This window comes from Corythoichthys intestinalis, chromosome 7, assembly GCF_030265065.1.
Source record: "Corythoichthys intestinalis isolate RoL2023-P3 chromosome 7, ASM3026506v1, whole genome shotgun sequence".
NCBI lineage: Eukaryota > Metazoa > Chordata > Actinopteri > Syngnathiformes > Syngnathidae > Corythoichthys > Corythoichthys intestinalis.
The window spans coordinates 45,963,929-45,983,720 of record NC_080401.1 but is presented as its reverse complement, the minus strand read 5'-3'; the positions used below and the strand labels follow the sequence as shown (position 1 = coordinate 45,983,720).

Here is a 19,792-nt window from a genome sequence, read left to right as displayed (position 1 = left end):
GCTATTTACCTAAAAATGTTTTATCCGATTACTCGATTAATCGATAGAATTTTCAGACTAAAATATTCGATAGCTGCAGCCCTAATTGACATGATCAGAGCTTTTGTATTGGAGTACTTTATTCTGCAGTTTTAAAGTAGTTGATTCACCATTTCTACTCAAGAATCTCAAAATCCTGTATTTACTTAAGTGCACTTTAGTGTGAGTATGAAATTGTGTTTGCCACCTTTGTACCCTACCTGCAATAATGTTATTTTGAAATCCACTCTCCTCGACTGTGTCTCTTCCGGCCCATGTGTGGTCGCCTTACCAAGTTGTCGCCGCGCCGTCGCCTAGAGCGCATTCCACTTGCGGCACAGAGCGTGGACACGGAACATTCCTGCGTAGGCGAGGTGGACTTACCCGAGAAGCAGGTTGGTTCGTGTCAAAATAAAGGTAGAATTTGAATGGCATCGATCAGCTGCAGGTGGACCGGACCGGACATCTGCCGAGACATGGATAGTGTGAAGAAGATGCTTGGACTGTGACAGACTGGGCTTATACAAAGGTACTGGAATATTTTTTAATTGTATTATTCCTGATGACGCTTGAACTCTAACTTCAACTCACAAAGCAATTGCATTTAGTCTAATAACCATTACTTGGATGTTATGCATACAGGTGGAAAAATAAAATCACACTATGTACTTAAGTAGAAGTGCTAGTGTCTGATTCTGGGGAAAGTCGGAAGACCAGAGTCAAACCCATTGCATCAGAATTGTTATGATAATACAGGCTGAACTGAAGTTTAAAAAAATGTTTCACGGGAACCTCTTGGTACCTCACGATACGATTTGCGATACAAAGCTCACGATAACGATGATCTGACGATATGGCGATACAGCGATTATCTATACATTGGTCAGGAAATCATTCTGGGATATTGTACAAACAACTAATAAACAGAAAAACAAGCTTCTGCTGTGAATTGGAATGAGTTTATCACTTGTAGACATCCAATCCATTTGAACTGGGAGGGTGACAGCGAATGAACGAATGTTCATTCGCTGCCATCCCTCCCACTTCAAACGGATTGAATGTCTATTGCCGGCAGTGGCAGCCAATGCCACGCAATGAGGTAATTTTGGGCTATTTAAGGTCATTTACCTGTTCATTTTCAGTTACTTCCTGTTGATTTTGGGGTATTTTATGGGTCTCTTCTTGTTTATTTTGAGTTACAGAACAGGAAATGACCTGGGAATCACCCAAATGACCCAGTGACTCGAACTCAACAGAAACTGACATGTAAATGCCCTAAAATGAACAGCAAGTGACCTGTAAATGCCCTGAAAATCAGACAGAATGACTGTCAATGCTCTGGTTTTGAATGATAGAACGTTCTCAGCAAGGGCATAGGTTTGGTCTCAACATTGGTAGGGACGATATAACAGCATAACCTGCATGTACACTTTTTGCTGGGGACGGGACATTAATAAGACCAAACAGATCAGGTGAATGGGGGTCAGGGCAACATTTCTGACAAATATAGACCAAATTAATTGATAGGCTAAATTATTAATGCAAAATACATCTGTATTGACTTATACTAACTTTCATATGTATTGGTTCAGGTGATAAACTGTTCCATTCAAACCTTTGTTTTCATAACTACTAAAGAAACAGTTTGAAAACTTCCACAATAAATGTCTGGATTTAATTAGCAAATTTATATTTTATTATTTGAACATAACTGAAATTATATTCAAATTAGGGGTGTGACAATTTATCAAAACAGTGATATATCGTGATACTTTTTATCCCAAAAGGTTATCGATATGCTCCTGCCAAGAATCGAAATATCGTTTTAAAAAGGTGTCAATGTCTAAAAAAAAAAAAATAAATAAATAAATAAAAATAAAAATAAAAAAAAAAAGAACCAACAATTTGCTACCAAAATCTTCCACCATAATAGTGTCTCAATTAACTAAGGCTGCATGGACGGTGCTCGACGCCCAATCCATTTAGACTGGGAACGTTTGTTCATTCGAAACCACAGCGTTCAGTCATTCTGTCCGATTTTCAGGGCATTTACAGGTCACTTGCTGTTCATTTTAGGGCATTTACAGGTCATTTCCTGTTGAGTTTGAGTCACTGCCTATTCCTTTGGGTGATTCCCAGGTCACTTCCTGTTCTGTAACTTAAAATAATCAGGAATTGACCCATAAAATACCCCAAAATCAACAGGAAGTAACTGAAAATCAACAGGTAAATGACCTTAGATGGCCCAAAATGACCTCATTGCCTGGCATTGGCTGCCACTGACGGCCATAGATGTAAGCCTGTCGCAATATGCAATAATTCCATTTATCGCGCGATAAATAAAAATGGAGGCGGTAATTTTCCCGCTGCGATTTATCGCCTCGCGTGCACGTGCGTGCGCGCGTGCGGCAGACGTGCTGTTAAAAGTTTGGATTCCTCGTTACCAACTGCGCAAAATGCATCTTCGTTCCAGGTCCGGCAAAAACTAGCGCCGGAGCCAGTCGTTCCCATTATATCCTATTGTTCAACGTGTACCGGCCGTGTCAGTGCTCCGGAGTGACTGTGGACCATCTATGGCGCGCCGGTGTTGTTGACGTGTGGGCGCTCCCGTCAGGAGTGACATTTCACGCGGGGCGGCTATTTTTCGGCACAACGAAGTCCGCCAAAACATTGTTACTGACTTGGCTGCTACGAACAACCTCGCTTTGACAACGAACAGCTGCTTCAAACTCGTCCTGTTTATGAAAGTCGATTGTCATATGCTGGTGTTGTGTAGTAATGAGCAGACATGACTTCAGCGGCGCTTGCTAACTTTTTTATGCGCGGCATTGCGCGCACACACTAGACATCATGAAATGGCAAACTAGATGTACTACATCCCATGCCATTGGCTACGTGAGCCCAGAGTGATTATGGGACACGTAGTCCATATACTACATCGATGAATTCTAAGCTGTCATGACTGAATGGAAGTTAAGAGGGCCAAATCAATCCATACCAGTGACTATAGATAATGTTGCAAATATTGTTAATTCAGTCCGTGAAAGAGATGGATTCGGACCACAAATAGGATGCCTTGCTCATGTAGTAAACCTAGCTGCTAAGAGAGCTGTAGCAATCAAGTGTGCCCTGCCTCACTTTACAAACAGTAAATATTGTTCTCAGCACTTTAATAAAAAAAAAAAATTCAGATCAGTAAGAAGTAAGCACATAAATATTACGCACTAAAATGCATGTTTATATGATGGCAATTTAATTTTTGCTCGTTAGCAAAAAAATAAATAAATAAATTTAAAAAAAACCCCAAAAAATATATATATATAATTGTTATTTTTTTTACAAAGCGTTAAATGTATTGAATCGGATCGAAAATCGTGTCCCCCATATCAAAAATCGTACCGATTCAAGACATAACTGTATCGTTGTATCCCTATGGAACAGCATTGCAGAAGCTATGACGGGAAAAGTTTTCATTTGCCTAAATGCTTAAGTTATTAAGTGCAATTTTTTTTTTTTTTTTTTTCCTAAACACATTTTATTTATTCTGTGTTTCTGTGTGGTATCAATATTGTTGTTTTTTTACTTAAGAGGCATGGTCTATTGTTTTTAGTTGTGATTTCTTAAAAAGTATTTTTGAATTTAAGAGTAAATATTTATCGCGTTTAAATGGGTGTACTTGATCTATTAATATATACTGTATTCTCACTGTGTTATTGTAAATTGGTTAAAAAGAAATTTGGGGGGGGTGCAATAATATCGCATATCGCAATAAGTTATGAGAATAATTATCGCACACTAAAATTTGTTATCGCGACAGGCCTACATAGATGTTCGATCCGTTTGAAGTGGGAGGGATGACAGCGAATGAACGAATGTTCATTCGCTGCCACCCTCCCAGTTCAAATGGATCGGACGTCTACCAGTGATAAACTCATTACAATTCACAGCAGAAGCTTGTTTTTCAGTTTATTAGTTGTTTGTAGAATATCGTAGAATGATTTCCTGACCAATTTATCGATAATTATTGTATCGCCATATCGTCAGATTATCGTTATCGTGAGCTTTGTATCGCAAATCGTATCGTATCGTGAGGTACCAAGAGGTTCCCACCCACTCCTAATTCAAATACATAATAAATACAAAGTTGTTAATAATCTCTTAACTATCCAGGAATGCAAAAAAATAAACATTTGTCTTAAGACCACTCAACATTGTTGAGAAATGAATATAACATATTTATAATATATAAAAATATACATTAGAAATAACATAAAAAAAGAACTCTTTAGCAACGGATTAAAAAAATAATAATAAAATATCAGCCTTCCTTCCGGTAAGACACTACTGCTTTTGTCCACAAGCACAGCCAAACTCAACAAAAAAAAAAAAAAAAAGAAAAGAAAGCTCCTTTGGGCTGCTTTAAAACCACATAAATAAAATGAAAACAAAAATTCGTGAGAAAGGGATAAACCTCAGTTTACTACATTTCTCACAGTTTAACGTTAACAGTAGAAAATACATACAGGAGAAGCAGCTTCCTACTCAAGTTTTGCAGGTTAGCAAATTCAGACAGTTTAATGTTATGCTAACGCTGATACAGGTCGGACTTGCAGTAGAAAAATTACCTCCACGACATTGACGTCTTTTTACATTAAATACAGTGGCTGCAGCTGGTGGGGAAAAAAAACCCCAAAAACTTCTAATATCCCTCCTCTTCGAAGGGAGTGGAGGAGGTGGCATGGGGCTGAGGCTGTGAGTACGTGTGTGTGTGTTTGTGTGGGTGTGTGTGTTGGGGGGGGGCAAGTAATCAGCCGATCAAATGTGAATCTGAGGGGAAAAAATGGACTGGCACACCCAGCAGTGAAAAGGGGTAAATGTAAGTCTCAACATAATGAAAATAATTCACTTAATAATGGTAGGGTCAATTATATCCCTACAACATATTGGGAGACAATCTTAATTACCAATATAACTGAAGTCATTATATAATAATTATACTTATAAATAAGGTTGCCTTTAAAGTGGGTGGGGACAGTTTGAGCATCCTGAAAAGTTGGTAGTGTTATGTCGCTACCGTCCCTATGCAAACCTACGCCCTTGGTTCTCAGTCTAAATGGATTGGGCGTCGAGCACCGTTAATGCAGCCTTAGAGTTAACTGAGACACTATTATGGTGGAAGATTTTGGTAGCAACTTGTTGATTCATTAAATTTTTTTTTTTTTTTACACATTGACACCTTTTCAAAACGACATCTCGATTCTTGGCAGAAGCATATCGATAACCTTTTGGGATACAAAGTATCACGATATATCACCATTTCGATATTTTGTCACACCCCTAGTATGCTTGAATTACTGATTCAATTCCTATTAGCTAAAAAAACAAAAAAAAACAAAACAAAACAAAACATATATACTAGAGATGCACGATAATATCGGTCACCGATAATTATCGGCCGATAATGGCAATTATGACGTCACACAGATAATCCAGATAAAACGAAATTCAACCGATAATGCAATCCAATAATTATATACTTGATTTAGCCTCCAAATGTGCGCAATCAACAGTTTTGTCCAATTCTGCTAGTTTTAAGGAGGTGTTTTTGCAGTGTAGTAATGTAATATATGTTAGGAATGGTTTACTTTTAAAGGCATTTTTGTGCAACTCGGGTGTTTACTCTCTAATTGTTGCCAAAAGCTTACCATTACACAACATCATTGCCATTGTTTAGTTGTTGGAATTTACTACTTGTTCACATTTGATGTGGAAAAAAAAGTTTTTTTGCATTACATTTTTGCACAGTAACATTTGATCTTTGTATACTTTAAAATTTTACATACATATTTGAATAGAATTATCGGCGTGACATTATCGGTTATCGGGCGGAAGGGGCAGGAAATTATCAGTTATCGATATCGGTTGAAAAATGTATTATCGTGCATCACTAATATATACTGCTTAGCCTGTTCAGGGTGGCAGCTCAGCTTGAACGTATCCTAGCTGACTTTAGGCAAAAAGACTACACCCTGAACTGGTTTCCAATCAATCTTAGGCCACACATAGAGACGGACAGTGTTGTCACAGATTACTTGAGAAAGTAATTTAATTACTGATTACTGATTACTCCTCAAAAAGTAATCCAGTTACTTTACTGATTACTTTATTATCAAAATAACTAAGTTACTTTAAAAGTAATTTGTCAGTTATTTTTCCCAATTTTTCTCCATTTCCTGCCACAACAGAAAAATGTCATCGCAAGAACCAAGCAGGGTGAGGCAGCATTTAGTTATTATGCTCCTCACCTCTGGAACAAGTTACCCGAACATCTGAAGTATGCTCAAACTGTTAGCTCCTTTAAATCAGGGCTAAAAACGCTTTTGTTTAGCACTGCATATCCATAACTGTCTATATATTTCAATCTACCTGCCTTCTATTCCTCTTGTGCTTATCTCCATTGCTGATTTCAATGATTATTAGTAGTAGTAGTTTTTGCTTTATTTCTATTTTTGTTTTATTTTTATTTATTTTTATTCTGTGATTAAATGCGATCTTTTGTCTTGGTTTTTACGTTGTGTTGATTTAAATGTGATTTTTATGGTCTTCATGTGATGTAAAGCACTTTGAATTGCCTTGTGTTGAATTGTGCTATATAAAAAATAAATTTGCCTTGCCTTGCCTTGCATGTAATTGAATTTTTCAGATAAGGCTTTATCTTCGAGTTAGCAGGGGTTTAGTTAATTAATTGAGTTGATTTCAACCACCATTGACTTGCGCTAGCTCAGCCACTCCGGAGCCCTGAAATTTACAAATAACTGACAAACTGCACGGAATTTGTTCAAAACAACTCCAACGACTAATTAAACCCCCGCCAACTCGAAAAATAAGCCTAATGTCAAAAATTCTGAACACCCCCTTTAAAATAAAGACCTAGCCGTTAAAATGCTGTCTATAAAAGTTGTAAAGCAATAAAACAAACAACAAAAACAAATGATATGAACAAGAATCCTACAAAGTATTTCATAATGCATGCAGTATAGGCCAAATGTTCGGAGACACCTGCCACCTGCTGGATACTTTGAAGAATGTAGAATATAAAACCTGTTTTCAAGTACATAATTCCTCATGTTCATTCATAGTTTTGATATTTTCAGTGAGAATTTACAATAGTAGTGAAAATATATAAAAAGCACAAATGATGAGGCGTGTCCAAATTTTTTTACTTTTGACTCGCTCTTTTGTCCACCCCCCCCCACACACACAAAGTCACACTCCGCCTATGGTTACAAACTATAAAATGTACGTAAAAGCTGGTTATAAACTGTAAAAGTGCTGGCTGTCTCGGTACCTGATGGCTTTGTTTCGATTTTTGTCGCGTTGTACTGTAATTCCAAGTGGTTCCTTGAATTACATGTAGAGTTATTAGCGGTCGACTGCCCTTTTGAACCAGTGCAAAGTTGGCGACGCGCGGAGATATTTTTGGTCATCTTTATTGGAGAGAAATGTGAAGTCATGGCTGTATGTCCAATAAGCAAATGCAGCCGTTTGTGGTTCTTCTCCTACGTCTTCCACTGTTAGCATCCTAAGAGGTAGCCAGTTGATGTTGGCCACCAACAGCCCTTATAGCATGGTAATACACGTGACCCGTTTTTATTTCCCCCGATGAGAAAACGTGATATCCGATGTCACTGCCAAACTCAAGAGCAATATTTTCTATTCAGATTCTCTTCGTACATGACTACAGTATTCTTTATTCTACATACATCATGAGGAAAAAACAAAATAGTAAGGCACAGGCACTAAGGAAACAAATTTTAATCAGATTACTGGCTTTCAAAAATGAACGCGTTAGTTTACTCGTTACTGAACGAAAGTAATCAGATTACATTCCCACTCACATTGGCTGAGTGTCTACTGCACCAACATTAGGCAAGTCTACAACCAGTGCACCATCACACAAAACAATACCTTTTTTTTTTCTTAATTATGTTTTGCACTCACTTAAAAGAATTGTTTGAAAAAATAAGGTTAGGTGTTTTTTTTGTTGTTGTTTTTATTGAGTTGGCTTTTGGACTACTGACACGTTCTCATAGCTTTGCTGATAGTGTAAACAGTTTAAAAAAAACAAGAACCTTCAATTACTAATGCCACAGAATTTGTGGGTTACAGGCGGGCACAAGACAAAAATCATTAATGCAGCCAACATCATCGAGTAATTCACAGGATAAGGAATAGAAATTTTCTAGCTTCTCCATATCCTTAGCAACATGTTCGAATGGACCATTGTTCAGGTTGCTCCATCTTATGGCTGGCCCTGTTTGTACTTAGCCCTATAGATGATCAAGATCTTTTTAGATCTCACCCAATCATTTAATCAAATCATTTTAATATATAACAGGAGGATAATGTCTTTCACACACTGCTTCTTTGCCGTGCTGGGCAAATATCAGCCTGGATATTTTCTTTTTAGAAGGAAGTAGGAATTAGTAAAGACGTGCACTTTAATTCACCGTCAATGAATCACTAAAATGTCAATCTGTCAGTAAGTCAATTTCACCTGAAAGAATTTATACCTTACCTAATCAATTCATTTGGCGTGTTGTTCCATTCACAATGCAAATGTGAGGCATTGTTTTCCTCCGAAAAACACACTTCTTGGGAAATACCGAATTGGCCCGAATATAAGACGGTGTTTTTTGCATTGAAATTAGACTGAAAAAGAGGGGGTCGTCTTATATTCGTGGTCTAGACGTTATAACCATTCACGACACTAGATGGCGCCAGATATCATTGAAGCGATGTTCTGTCATGACAGATCTCAGCTACTCACAAGTTTTACCAGTTTGCATTATTTTATTACAATGTTTTTCCTTATTCAGAATTGTTTCAAGACTACAGTTGCAGTTAGATTTCACTTTGATGGTTAATACAGTTATTGCAATTTTGTTGTTTTATCACAATAGATTGGTTTATTTACATTTCAAAAACCAGAAGCCATTCATTTATGAATGTGATTGCACTTTAGTAGGGCTGTTAAACCATTAGAATTTTTAATCGAGTTAATTACAGCTTAAAAATTAATTAATTGTAATTAATTGCAATTCAAACCATCTATAAAATACGCCATATTTTTCTGTAAATTATTGTTGGAACGGAAAGATAAGACACACGACGGATATATACATTCAATATACGGTACATAAGTACTGTATTTCTTTATGATAACAATAAATCAACAAGATGGCATTAACATTATTACATCAATTAAAGCAATCCATGGATAGAAAGACTTGTGGTTCTTAAAAGATAAATGTTAATACAAGCTATAGAAATTTTATATTAAAACTAGGGCTGTCAAACGATTAAATTTTTTAATCGAGTTAATTACAGCTTAAAAATTAATTAATCGTAATTAATCGCAATTAATCGCAATTCAAACCATCATAAAATATGCCATATTTTTCTGTGAATTATATATATATTCTGTAAAATAAATTGTTGGAATGGAAAGATAAGACACAAGATGGATATATACATTCAACATACGGTACATAAGGACTGTAGTGGACATTTCACTCTACTGTCATTTAAATCTGTCTATCACTGTCCTGACTCTGTCCTCACTCCGAAGCATCTACTTTTTCCAAAGCTAGACAGCTAGTGAACGACGCCTTAATAATCAGACTTCTTCCTTTTTCATCTGATTTATTAATAAAATGGCCTCAAACCATTGTCCTCTTTAGACCGTTTACGTAAAACTACAAAAAAAAAGTAAACAAGCATTGCATTAGCAACAACGTTAGCTTAGCACGCAATACAGGTTGACTAAACATAAACAAAAAGCGTCTCATACAAAAAATATAACATTTCGCTTATTAACATAATATGTACATTCTTTACAACAACCATACTTACGGACAAATCTTTTCCAAGGATCATATAAGCACAACAGAGACATCGTGCAGCCATATTGAACCGGCAAGAAAAAAATAAACCATGTCGCAAAGCGACCACAAGAGTTCGCTGTTAGACAGCACAAAACGCCTTGCTGTAAAACTTACCAAAAGGCAGAATACTGTCTGAGAGGGACATGTGCGTTAATTGCGTCAAATATTTTAACGTGATTAATTTAAAAAATTAATTACCGCGCGTTAACGCGTTAATTTTGACAGCCCTAATTAAAACCCCTCTTAATGTTTTCGTTTTAATAAAATTTGTAAAATTTTCAATCAAAAATGAACTAGTAGCTTGCCATTGTTGATGTCAATAATTACACAATGCTCGTTCATAGTGCTGAAACCCAGTCGCACCCAAGCGCCAGCAGAGGGCGACAAAACGCCCAAAAACACAAGTAACAAGGGCACATTACACTGCGCTGTCATTTTTATCTGTTTGAGCGGGGCATGTGCGTTAATTGCGTCAAATATTTTAACGTGATTAATTTAAAAAATTAATTAACGGCCGTTAACGCGATAATTTTGACAGCCCTACACTTTAGTTTACATATTTAAATGTTCAGCTATTAAGATTTGAATGAGGCAAAATAACATGCTTTTTCTCGCAAATATATTGTTGTAATCATTTGTTTCAGATGTACTGTATTTATTTTCTGTATAAAAATTAATTTGGTGTTCAAAAAGTCTTTTTTTCAAACTTGAGTCTTGAAAAAGAGGGGGCCGTCTTATATCAGGGCCGTCTTATATTCAGGCCAATACAGCACTGTTTTATTTCCTGCAGTGACATGAAACTAAAGTGTCGAAAAGCGGTAAAAATAAAATGTGGGCAACCCAGATTGTACTGAAGCCGTGCCAAATCCCACCCCAAATCACGACAGAATAATTGTTTAGAGAGAAGGTAATCCTAGTACTGGAAGTAAATGAGTTGAAACGCAGCAGGGTTATTCCAGAAGAATGAAGAGATTTCATTATGCACTATTTCAATAGGGATAAACAATAGGGAACTCATGCCAAGTCACAAGTATTTCAGTAAAGTCCCAACTCAGATTTCAGTTTTTTATGCTGAAATGTGGCCACAAACTGCAGCTTAAGATGCATCAGTTTGATAAGATTTCCTCCATGATGCAGTGGGTAGTGGTTGAACATACTGTAAATGCTTATCTATGATGCTTGAGAACTGAAGCAATGCTTCGTGATAGTATGTATGTATATATTTTTTTACTTAAATCCTGTATATATTTTTCTTCAAATTACTTGGCTCATCTTTAAAAAAAAATGTAAAAAAAATAAAAATAAATGCATATAAGTACTGTAGATATAAATTACAAGTATGTATTAGTTTTAACCAGTGGTGGGTAGAGTTGCCAAACATTTTACTCAAGTAAGATTAGTGTTACTTCAAAATAATATTACTCAAGTAAAAGTAAAAGTAGTCATTCAAAAAATGTACTCAAGTACAAGTAAAAAAGTATCCAGTGAAAAGAATACTCAAATAATGAGTAAAATTGTGAGTAACTGCTTTTTTTTTTTTTTTTTTTTTTTTTAAACAATGTTTTTTTTTCTCTCAGCACAAACTTATCTATATGAACTGTTGTTATAATGATACTGTACAATAACCCATTACTAGGCATGTGCCGGTATGAGATTCTGACTGTACGATAACCGTGAGCAAAAATACCGCGGTTTCACGGTATCACGGTATTGCAATTATAGCTCCAAAATGAGTTATTTTAAGATGTATGGGTTAATTTTTTTTTTTTCCATTGAACAGGATTTTTTTCCCCAGAACATAGTTGCAAATTGGAACATGAATATATTGTTAAAATAAGTAAATTATCAATAAAAAATATATATTTTAAATAAAACTAAAATAAATATAACTAATAGACTACACCCACAGCCACAGCTCAAGTTGCTCAAGATTAGAGCAAGAACAAAATAATTTCTATAAAAAAGTAAAAACATTTCTAAATAAATTTTTTAAAAATGTATACTGCATGACTTTTTTTTTGAGGGTGGAAAAGCTCAAGTGAATTTTCGCCATTTTCAGCCACTGTGTCAACTTGAGTACATGATGTCATGCCTTTGTGTTAAAAAGAACAAAGAATTCATAAGTTAATAAGTTAGTTAAAAATGTAAATATTGTTGTGGAAAGGGTTCCTCTAAAAAAAAAAAAAAAAAAGAAAAAAAAACATTGGGAGTGAGACCTCTCCTTGATCCCGCGAACGTGGATTTGTGCTTAGAGCAAGATAATCTTTCGCAATTAGCGATCTTTGATATCCCTTTTTCCCCTTCATTCAAGCGCATCAAGCTTGTTTTCTCACTCTGCGGCTCTAACACTCGACGAAGTTGCTTTAGTTAGTTTGTATATTGAAATTGAAATTGAAATTTGGCGAACTTTTTCATGGTGCTAATCTGTTGGAAGCTACTCACACATGGAAAAATACAATTGTACAACGTTTTAAATGTATTCATTTTGTATATTCCACTTACCACGATTTGAGAGCTCGATAAATTGAAGAAAAGTACGCCTTATGTTTGGAGTATTTGTTTTTGGGTTCGCTGGCTGTCTAGGCGATAGTGTCACTTTCACACACAGCAATAAACGGGAAGGAGTGAGCGCTGCCGCGCCAAGCCAGTTCTGGCTGCATTTTTGACACATGAAAAATAGCAAATACCGTACAACGGTTTGACGGAAAATTTTAAGTGGTTTTGAAACCGCGACGTTTTCACACCACGGTAAACTGTGAAACCAGCACATGCCTACCCATTACATACCCACATTAAGCCAAAAACAAATTTAAAAAATCATTCAATTCCGGCGAGAGAAAAAAGGCAGAAATTAAGCATTATTTGTCCAAAGAGCATGAGTGCTCTCTAGTAGAGGAATAAGACAGCAGTTCCTAGTTTGAATAGCTCCTCAAGAGTTACTATTATGAAATAAAAGGCTCACATCTCCTGTCGTGTAAAAAGGGCTATGTCAAATACTTCATTTTTTACGGTGCTTTAAAGACGCCACGTGATTGAACAGGCTGGTGTGATCATAGAACAGCAAGCTTTTGTTAGATTGGTGTAATGGAGTCATATGATTGCTATTGCGACGTCTTATTGCTGAAATTGGTAGAGCTACTCTTGGCATCGCTGGCAAAAAAAAAAAAAAAATCTAATATGTATAACAAAGAGGAAAAATGTAAAGACCCAAAGAAGCGGAGTAAGAGTAGCGTTTTTTTCTTCTCAAATCTACTCAAGTAAAAGTAAAAAGTATGGCTTAGTAAAACTACTCTGAGAAGTACATTTTTTTCATAAACTTACTCAAGTAAATGTAATGGAGTACATTTAAGGCATTACACATATGGATGGATGGATGGATGGATTTTCAGTAATTTTTCCAATGTATTTATTGTTGTTTCTTGACCATTGTTTTTCTCCACTGACATTAGGGTTGCTACACCTATAGGCACATGTGCAACAGTTAAGAACATGATTTAAAACATATTAAATAAAAAGTTTAAAATGCAAAGGTTTTGTGTATATACGAGCTATTTTAGCCCAAACATTCAGGACAAGTTGTTTATTTAAATTGTGGGTCAATTTTGGGTTCCATTGATGTAACAAAAACTGACTGAATAAAGGTAAACAATTGAGGGGGCGGGGCATTTCTCTCTCTGGCTGCTCAGCCTGTTTACACAAAGGCAGCGGCGTGAAGACCAAAGCCCCTTTCAGATTTATATTAGCCAAACTTCCGTGTAATGTGACGTGGGATTTACCAGTGTCTTGACTTTCAGACATGGGCAGATATACCTGGAATTGGACACTTTCAGACTTTTCCCGTGTGTATTTATTCATGTATTTCGGTATGATTCCAGTTTCATTTTGCTGCCACCATGTTGTTAAGTAGGGATGTCCCGATCCAGGTTTTTGCACTTCCGATCCGATACCGATATTTTTTGCACTTCCGATCCGATACCGACACTGGCCGATACCAATACCGACCTATCTGAGCATGTGTTCAAGTTTAAAGTTATTTAGCCTCCTTACTTAGTTGTCAGACTCATGTTGAAAAAGGTTTTAGTACTCTTGATAACAACTAGCCAGCTGAATTAGGTGAGTTTGAATAACACACAACGGTTGGTACCAAGAAACTGACCTGTTTATTCAGTGACAAACACAAAACATTATAAATATCAAACAGAAATGGCATAGTCAGTCAGTAAAACGCGCAAATAATATTGTAAACTGTCAGTGGAAAATCCCACAAATCCCCCAAGCTATTAGATGCTTTTAATGTTTCGTGCATTAGTTACAAAAATTGTATAAAAAGCCTCTCAGGTTTAAATAAACGACTATTTCAGTATCAAGTTAACATTTTAAAACAGTAAATAAAATACTCAAGTCCCCATTCTGTATCAGCAGCTTTAAACTACATTCAATTCATTTAATTTTGCGAATCAACTGTTGAAGTTGTTAAAATTGCTCCCGTAATTCCATAATTTTCCTTCTGTCTACTTTCGACATGTGAAAGTTTTAAAAACTGTTTTGAAGATAGATTCAAGTCAAGATTTTGCCGATTTAGGAGTATTACAGATAAAAAGTTAATTAGGTTCGCTTGGAAGGTTCACAACAGCCTACTAGGGAAGTCTTCTGCTTTAAGATGGCGGATGTTTACTAACGCATCTGGTTTTCAATACTTCAATGTTGCTAACGCAGTCGAGTCTGTCGTGTAGCATCTAGTTCTATGTACATATGATATCTATTATCTCCAGTAAAACGACGTTGATGTAGTTTTGCTGTCAGCAGCAGTCAGGTATTCTTGTGTTTTTTATCCAGCGGCATGAGTTGAGCTAAAGCCGTGAGTTGAGCATTGGCATTACCCGGGTCTATGACAAGCATTATGTTTACTTTTGGGACGCAATGCGGTCAGTTTGTCATGTCGTCTCGAAGACCGCGCTGTGTATTAGTTCCGCTTTACTTGACATATTTCAATAATCGGAATTTGGATGTTTGTGAATCGTTCTCGAATCTTCCACAGCCGAATCGCTCAAGGATGTAATGACGGCTGGGCATGTTGTACCATGGTTGTAAGTGTTGGATGGTGCGTCTTTACTCACGTGAGATAATGGCTCATCATCCAGAATGAATTCTTCAGCAATGACTCTTGTTATTCCCTGGGCTTTGGGATTGTCGAGTGCCAGTTTGTCATGCATAGCAAAAGTTTCTGCCAGTGTTAGTTGCTTAGGACCTTTATTTTTGTCTTCGGTTTTCTTAACATACTCCTCATATTGTTTGTGGTCGTATTTCGCTAAATGCTTGATTAGGTTGGCTGCATTAAAACTTCTTACAGCTTTACCACTACGCTTGACTTTATTGTGGTATATGTTGCATTCTGCCTCTTCGTCTTTGTCGTCCTTTAAGGTGAAATGATCCCACACAGCTGACATTTTTACCGATAAAGTCTCTCGGTAAATGTAAATGTAGTGTGTTGAAGGTGTGCCGTAAAATGCGGACCAGATTTTAGGGAAACCGAAGCAAAAACTGGAATGGATTATGTAAATCGGTGCGCTGGAAAACCTGGACCGGACTTTAAAAAAAAAACTGGATCGGAAGTCTGGATCGGAATTTTTCCCGTGTTCCGATCCAATACCGATGCGAATTTTTTTGCCCATATCGGCGTCCGATCCGATCCAAATATCGGATCGGGACATCTCTATTGTTAAGTGCGATGATTGTTTACCGCTTTTCATCTTACTGCGATGATAGAGGAAATGACGATCGGCCCGTCATGATATTTAAGTCATCAGCCTTTGCGCTGTGACCGTGGAATTAACCGGCTGCTTTGATGCATGCCATGTCCCGGTGAAGTCCCAGACATTATACTAGGACGTGACCCGGTAAATGCCCATGTTACCTCCGTGTCAGTCGACCCGGCAAATTCCTTTCAGACATAATCAATCAATTAACTTTATTTGTATAACACAGTTTAAAAATCAGTCAAGGAGTCCAAAGTGCTTTACATACCATAAAACAGCAAAATAAGTTAACTTTCAAAGATTAAAAATAAATAAATAAAAACAAAAAATAAACATAAGAATAAAAGACGAGGTCATTAACAGTCATTGCACATTAAAAGCTGAACAAAAATAAAATGTTTTGAGGCGTTACTTAAAATGTGTAAGTGAAGGGGCCTGTTTAATAGTAAGTGGTAATTGGTTCCACATCCTGGGCGCCATCACCGCAAATGCCTCCCCTGAGCTCAGCCTTGATCTTGGGACTACTAGAAGCAGCTGGTCAGCTGATCTGAGGGTTCTGGTTGGACTGTAAGGCTGAAGCAGTTCTGACAGATATGGCAGCGCAAGATTATTCAAACATTTAAAAACAAATAATAATATCTTAAAATGCATTCGGTAATGTACTGAAAGCCAGTGAAGAGGTGCTAAAATCGGGGTGATATGTTCGCGCCTGCGGGTTCTAGTTAGGAGTCGAGCAGCAAAGTTTTGTACAAGATGCAGACGGGCCAGTGCAGCCAGACTGACGCATGCATACAAATAATTACCATAATCCAGCCGAGTTATGACAAAAGCATGAATTAATTTCTCCAAATCAGAGTGTGAAACAATATATTTTACTTTAGCAATCTGGCGAAGCTGATAAAAACAGTCCCGTACAACACAAGAAATCTGCTTCTCAAATTTAAAATCAGAATCAAGTTGGACCCCTAGATTTTTCACATAGTTCTTAAGAAACGGAGACAATGAACCGAGGTCAACATTCAGGGAGGCCTGGCTACTTGGTTTGAACACCATGATTTCAGTCTTGCTGTCATTTAAACTTAAAAAATTAAGTGAAAGCCATGACTTTTTATCGTTGAGGCATTCAATGAGTTGACAGAAAGTGCCATTTTGCGCCATTGAAAAATAGATCTGAGAGTCATCAGCATACAAATGAAATAAAACACCATGTTTCCTAAAAACAGAACCAATAGGCAATAAAAAGCGAAAATAAAAGAGGGCTGAGAACAGATCCCTGGGGAACTCCGTGTGGAAGCCATGCCTTTTTGGACATGAAATAAGGGCTGCCTGTTAAAATCCTGGGACTTAACAGGAATATGTCAGAAAGGGGCGCATGATACATTATGCTGCGTTTAACCATCTAGTAAAATTCGAAATGTTTAATTACGATTTCAATGATTAACTGAAATAACTACTCGTAATAATTCTATTAATAATAATAATAATGAATGATTAAATCAATATTGGAGGGTTAAAGCAGGTTTAAAAGATTTTACATACATTCCCGTGTCCTCCACGACAATAGAACTCATTTGTCTTTCACTGAATAAAGTGATGTGATGTGGATGGTTTGACGTCAGGAGGGTCGTGGCCATGGCGGGCTTCTCGGACCTTTTGCGGCGCACCTGCACATGCTGCCTCTCTGAGGAGGAGCAGAGAGCCCTCGCTGTGGACAAGGAGATCCGGCACCAACTCAGAAAGCAGAAGCAAATGGAGAGGCGCGAGGTCAAAATTCTCCTTTTGGGTGAGTGAAGCCAACTCCTTTCCTGTCCTTCAGTTTTGAATTACGAATGCACAACTGTCACGCAAGTTTGGCACTTGATTGCATCATTAATTTCCTTTAAAAAAGAAAAATCGCAGTTTATGTACATTTTCTGAGCAGAGGTCTTGAGGAAAATTCACTCATCTTCATTTTGCTCTAGACATTCGCTAATTCTCTTAAGATTCAAATGCTAGTATTTACTCCAAAATTGACCCAACATGTTACCAGAGGTGGTTTGAGGAGCCAAAAATTGTACTCAAGTAAGATTAGCGTTACTTTAGAAAAATATTGCTTAAGTAAAAGAAAAACTACCGTAGTCAACCAAAAAATTTACTGAAGTACAAGTAAAAAATTATTTAGTGAAAAGAATACTTAGGTAATGACTAACATTGTGAGTGACTGCTTACAATGTTTCTTTTTTTTTTTTTTCTAACAAATTTATTTGTATTTTCTATGCACAAAGTTATCTATATGAACTGTTATTATTATATTGTACTATTGTACTATAACATATGACATAACTATGTCAATCCAAACCAATACACAAAGAAATCATTGAATTCCAGCGAGAGAAAAAAATTTACAGAAATGAAGTGTCATTCATCCAAACAGAATGAGGGCCCTCAAGTGGAGAAAACATTTTCTACTATGATAAGGTGACCAAACGTCCTCTTTTGCCCGGACAAGTCCTCCTATGAGGTACCCTCCGGAGCGTCCGGCCGGGTTTCATAAATTCATGAAAATGTCCGGTTTTTATGATTTTTCACGGGACCAATTTGAAGAGAATCCCTCTAGCCGCTATGGGGTAGGGCCTACCTGCATTGACGTGGCTTCTATTAGTAGGGGCTGGAGAAGGAGTAGATCTTCTTTTTTGTTGGCAGTTTACCCTTTGTTTCATGGGGAATTACCACCATCTACTGACGGTTTGGCGAGAGATCAACCTACAGTAAGGAGTTCTAAAAGTGGCTCCATATACCTTTCTGTAAGTTTATCTCATGTTAATGTCGATCATGTGTCTTCTGTTATATATTGGGTTATATGTGTACACAGAGATACAGTATATTGTATGAGTCTTGTCCTGCGTTAGTTTATTTGGTTGAATGCTAGTATTATATTCTATAGCTGTGTTTCTTATGACTTTTTTTTTTATACGACAAATACGTACAGTGGGACAAATAAGTATTTAGTCAAACACTAATTGTGCAAGTTCTCCCACTTGAAAATATTAGAGAGGCCTGTAATTGTCAACATGGGTAAACCTCAACCATGAGAGACAGAATATGGGGAAAAAAAACTAGAAAATCACATAGTTTAATTTTTAAAGAATTTATTAGCAAATCATGGTGGCAAATAAGTATTTGGTCATTACCAAAAGTTCATCTCAATACTTTGTTGTGTACCCTTTGTTGGCAATAACAGAGGCCAAACATTTCCTGTAACTCTTCACAAGCTTTACACACACTGTTGCTGGTATTTTGGCCCATTCCTCCATGCAGATGTCCTCTAGAGCAGTGAAGTTTTGGGGCTGTCGTTGGGCAACACGGACTTTCAACTCCCTCCACAGATTTTCTATGGGGTTCAGATCTGGAGACTGGCTAGGCCACTCCAGGACCTTAAAATGCTTCTTATGAAGCCACTCCTTTGTTGCCCTGGCTGTGTGTTTGGGATCATTGTCATGCTGAAAGACTCTCATCTTCAATGCCCTTGCTGATGGAAGGAGATTTTTACTCAAAATCTCTCGATACATGGCCCCATTCATTCTTTCCTTTACACAGATCAGTCGTCCTGGTCCCTTTGCAGAAAAACAGCCCCAAAGCATGATGTTTCCACCCCCATGCTTCACAGTGGGTATGGTGTTCTTCGGATGCAATTCAGTATTCTTTCTCTTCCAAACACGAGAACCTGTGTTTCTACCAAAAAGGTCTATTTTGGTTTCATCTGACCGTAACACATTCTCCCAGTCCTCTTCTGGATCATCCAAATGCTCTCAAGCGACCCGCAGACAGGCCTGGACGTGTACTTTCTTCAGGAGGGGGACACGTCTGGCAGTGCAGGATTTGAGTCCCTGGCGGCGCATTGTGTTACGGATAGTAGCCTTTCTGACTGTGGTCCCAGCTCTCTGTAGGTCATTCACTAGGTCCCCCCGTGTGGTTCTGGGATTTTTGCTCACCGTTCTTGTTATCATTTTGACACCACGGGGTGAGATCTTGCATGGGGCCCCAGATCGAGGGAGATTATCAGTGGTCTTGTATGTCTTCCATTTTCTAATA

At 37.2% G+C, this 19,792-nt stretch overlaps 1 protein-coding gene across 1 annotated transcript in view; it reads left to right on the top strand.

The window, feature by feature from the left end:
• Positions 1–335: 335 nt before the first annotated feature.
• The window catches only part of LOC130918794 (guanine nucleotide-binding protein subunit alpha-11-like), a 63,101-nt gene continuing 43,644 nt past the window's right edge, over positions 336–19,792 (top strand). The window contains exons 1-2 of the mRNA XM_057840855.1: positions 336–547; positions 17,341–17,504. Of these exons, the coding sequence (XP_057696838.1) occupies positions 17,354–17,504 (151 nt within the window). The 5' untranslated portion in view covers positions 336–547; positions 17,341–17,353. The remainder of the gene's footprint in view (positions 548–17,340; positions 17,505–19,792) is intronic.